The sequence below is a fragment of the Zosterops lateralis genome, assembly GCF_965231275.1.
Source record: "Zosterops lateralis genome assembly, chromosome: 5".
NCBI classification, from domain to species: Eukaryota; Metazoa; Chordata; class Aves; order Passeriformes; family Zosteropidae; genus Zosterops; species Zosterops lateralis.
This window is the reverse complement of record NC_139766.1, coordinates 71,783,090-71,786,159: the sequence shown is the minus strand read 5'-3', so window position 1 is coordinate 71,786,159 and position 3,070 is coordinate 71,783,090. Positions and strand designations below refer to the sequence as shown.

At 51.8% G+C, this 3,070-nt stretch overlaps 1 protein-coding gene across 1 annotated transcript; it reads left to right on the top strand.

Annotated features, from left to right (window-relative positions):
- Nucleotides 1-1,574, top strand: STBD1 (starch binding domain 1; the record flags this gene model as incomplete). The annotated part of the gene is made up of 2 exons (XM_083861100.1): nucleotides 1-208; nucleotides 325-1,574. 2 exons carry the CDS (start codon nucleotides 1-3, stop codon nucleotides 1,134-1,136), a joined length of 1,020 nt encoding a protein of 339 aa, XP_083717226.1. The 3' UTR covers nucleotides 1,137-1,574.
- Nucleotides 1,575-3,070: the final 1,496 nt, after the last annotated feature.

The following is a 3,070-nucleotide window of genomic DNA, read 5'->3' as shown; positions in this document are numbered from 1 at the left end:
ATGGCCCGTGACCGCGGCCCGCCCGCGCTGCCCGCCGAGCCCCGCGGCTGGGGCGGGGGCTGGCTGGGCGCGGGGCTGTGGCCGGCGTTGCTCGTGGGGCTGCTGGCCGCCATCGTCGCCTGGTTCTGGTACGGCGACAGCGACCGGCGAGCCCAGGCGGGCGGCGGGGAGGCGGCGCCCGGCAGAGAGGGGCCCCGGCGGGCCACAGGTACCGGGATGGGGAGGCGATGCTCGCGGTGTCTCGGGCTGCCCGAGCCTGCGAGAACTTGGGTTTGCCGGCGCTCGGTTTAACTCGTTGCCGTTCTCCCTCAATGTCCCTTGCAGAGGATGCTGCGGCCGGCGGGGAGCCCGTGAGACGGGGGGTCGCGGCTGCCGCCCCGTCCGGCCTTTCGAAGGCAGGAGAGGATCTGGCGCCTGTTTCAAGGGAAGAGCTTAACCACGTCCCAGGCGGTGCAGTTTCGAGCGAAGCTGTGGAGCTGGAGCGGCTGATCCCGAAGCACAGTGTTACGGCCTCGGGGGAGCATCCAGCTGATAGGGCCGGCAGCCAGGAGGGCGAACTGGGAGCCCAGGTGGGACAGGCAAGTGACGGATGGTGCGTGATGAACTTGGCAGGAGCCTCTGACGATGACTGTAACGACAGAAGCGAGGAGCAGCCGTGTCAGCCAGCTGAGAGGAGGGACTTGGACCATGAAGAGTGGGAAGTTGTTTCCGAGCACCTGGTCGAAGGGGAGGATGGCAAGGATGGCAGCGTGGAAGACTCAGACAGCAAGGAATGGGAGCAAGGAGACTGCTGTGACGGGGACTTGAAAGCAAAGAGAGTTGCAGCCGTGCCCCCCATGTTCCAGAACATCCATGTGTCTTTCCGTGTGCACTACATCACCCACTCGGACACGCAGCTCATTGGTGTCACGGGGGACCACGAGTGCCTGGGCCAGTGGCACAGCTACATCCCCCTCCAGTGTGACAAGGATGGCTTCTGGTCCCAGTCCATCAGTCTGCCCGCAGACACCAGAGTAGAGTGGAAATTTATCTTGGTGGAGAATGGGAAGGTCAGACGCTGGGAAGAATGCAGTAACAGGACCCTAGTGACTGAACACGAAGATCAAATTGTTCACCAGTGGTGGGGATACCATTAATGGGAAGGTGGAAGCTGCTGATCTAATGGCAGGCCTGCCTAGGTCAATCACTGAGCCCCTAAACCTTAGGAGGGCTCCCCTTCTTCTCTAGGAGATCCTCTCAAGTGCAGAGTTGTGGAAATCCCTTATCAAACCACGTAAGCAGCAGATCTCTTTAGGAAATCTTTTGGCAACCTGAAAAATCAACTTTGAGTGTGTGCTGAAGAGACACAAGTAGGCTAAGAAGGCATGAGCAGTGTTCCAAGCACCTGCCTGTCCAGGTGGATCTGGACCCTGGACTTGAGTTAGTCTTGCTTTGAGTGGGGCTATGGGATGCATCTTGGTACCCAGTGCTTGGGCCTGGGAAGCGTACTGGGAGGTGTGGTTACCAACACTGTAACAGGAACTTAACAGTTTTAATTTATGTAATGTATTAAGGAAACAATAAACATTTGCAGATTGGCAGTTCATTACCAGCTGACCAGTGACCTCACTCATTTTGGTAACTTTGATCCAAGTGAGCCACTCCACCTGAAATCTTAGTGCTAAGTAGTTGCTGAGAAGTGGCCCTCCCTCTTGTGAGTAACAAAAGGTTGAACCCAAAATAGTTCATTCTCTACCCCCTACTGTCCAGCAATCATCTCGGCTCAAATGAAAGGCTTGGCAGGCAGCTCCACTCCTGCTGAGGTGAGAGCAAAGGTCAGAAAGGACTGTCTCGGCTTAATGAATTACTTTGTCAGGGTGGGAGCAGGCTTCAAAAAAAAAAACCTGGAATGCTGTGATGGCTAGGGAATAGGGTTCTGGCTGGAACAGAATCAGATGGCATACTGAGGAACAATACCACAATATTGTAAGCAAATACTTGGCTTAACCTTGTAAATACTTTTTTAAGACTAAGCTTATCAGCTTGAATTTATTTTAAGTTGTGGCCTTCTCATATGCCAGGTGAAGTAGAATACTTCTAGCTTCAGCTAGCTGGTATCTTTATATGATAGAAGCAGAAAGCTGCTCTGTCTCCCTGGCACCTCTTTCCACAATACTGAACCAAGCTCTGGCCTGCAAACAGCCCTGCCCTTGAGTGAACTTGTTCTGGGAGAGCAGTATTTTGTAGATCTGCAAGTATACAAATTAACACTTTGGTTTGGAAGATGCACTTCAAAAAGCACATCACTGATCTAAATGCCTCTGCTAATTCCTTCCTGCTCTGTGTGGTGGAGCAGTCTGGATGTGTGAAATAGAATGGCTTTGGTGAACAACTGGAACTTCAGAGGCTGACCTGCTGTAACTGGTGGGTTTGTGGGCATCCAGTTGGTTGGACAATGCTAGAGATGCTGGGAAGAACAAGTATTGGAAACGTTCTTACTGGGACTTGGATACCAGCCTTTCAGTGGGAGTGGATTGGGCTGCCTGCTCCTGCAGACCTGGCCACAGCCTAGCTCAAGGAACTCCTGGGAGGGTATTGAAGGGAGGGTGAGGAGGGGGAGAGACTATGGCCAAGGAATAAGTGCACTGGCAAGTTGGAATTTTGATTTTTATCCAGTGAAACCACCTCAGCTGCATTCTTTGCACTTGGCTTTTCTCATAAGAAACTGAAGTGGATATTATACCTAATATACAGCAGCAATAGGAGGTGATCTTCAGAAATCCCTGACGTCAAACGTTTCATTTCAAGGTGATTACAAATCTCTTCCCCCTAATGCAAGCTCTTCAAATGAGTGAAGATATTGTCAACTTAAGCGCTTGTTGCGCAGCTGCTGCTGCCTGAGCATATTTAGACACACGCTTGAGGCTTGTCTGAGGAGATTAACTGTGCTATTAGATTAAGTTATTCACTAGAAAGCTACTTAAGCTATGCTAGAATAGACTCTCTGATGCAGTGGTGAACATGTCAAACAGACCAACCCTGAGAAGTCTTTCAGATTGAGAATGATTTATTTTTTTAATTAGGCACTCTG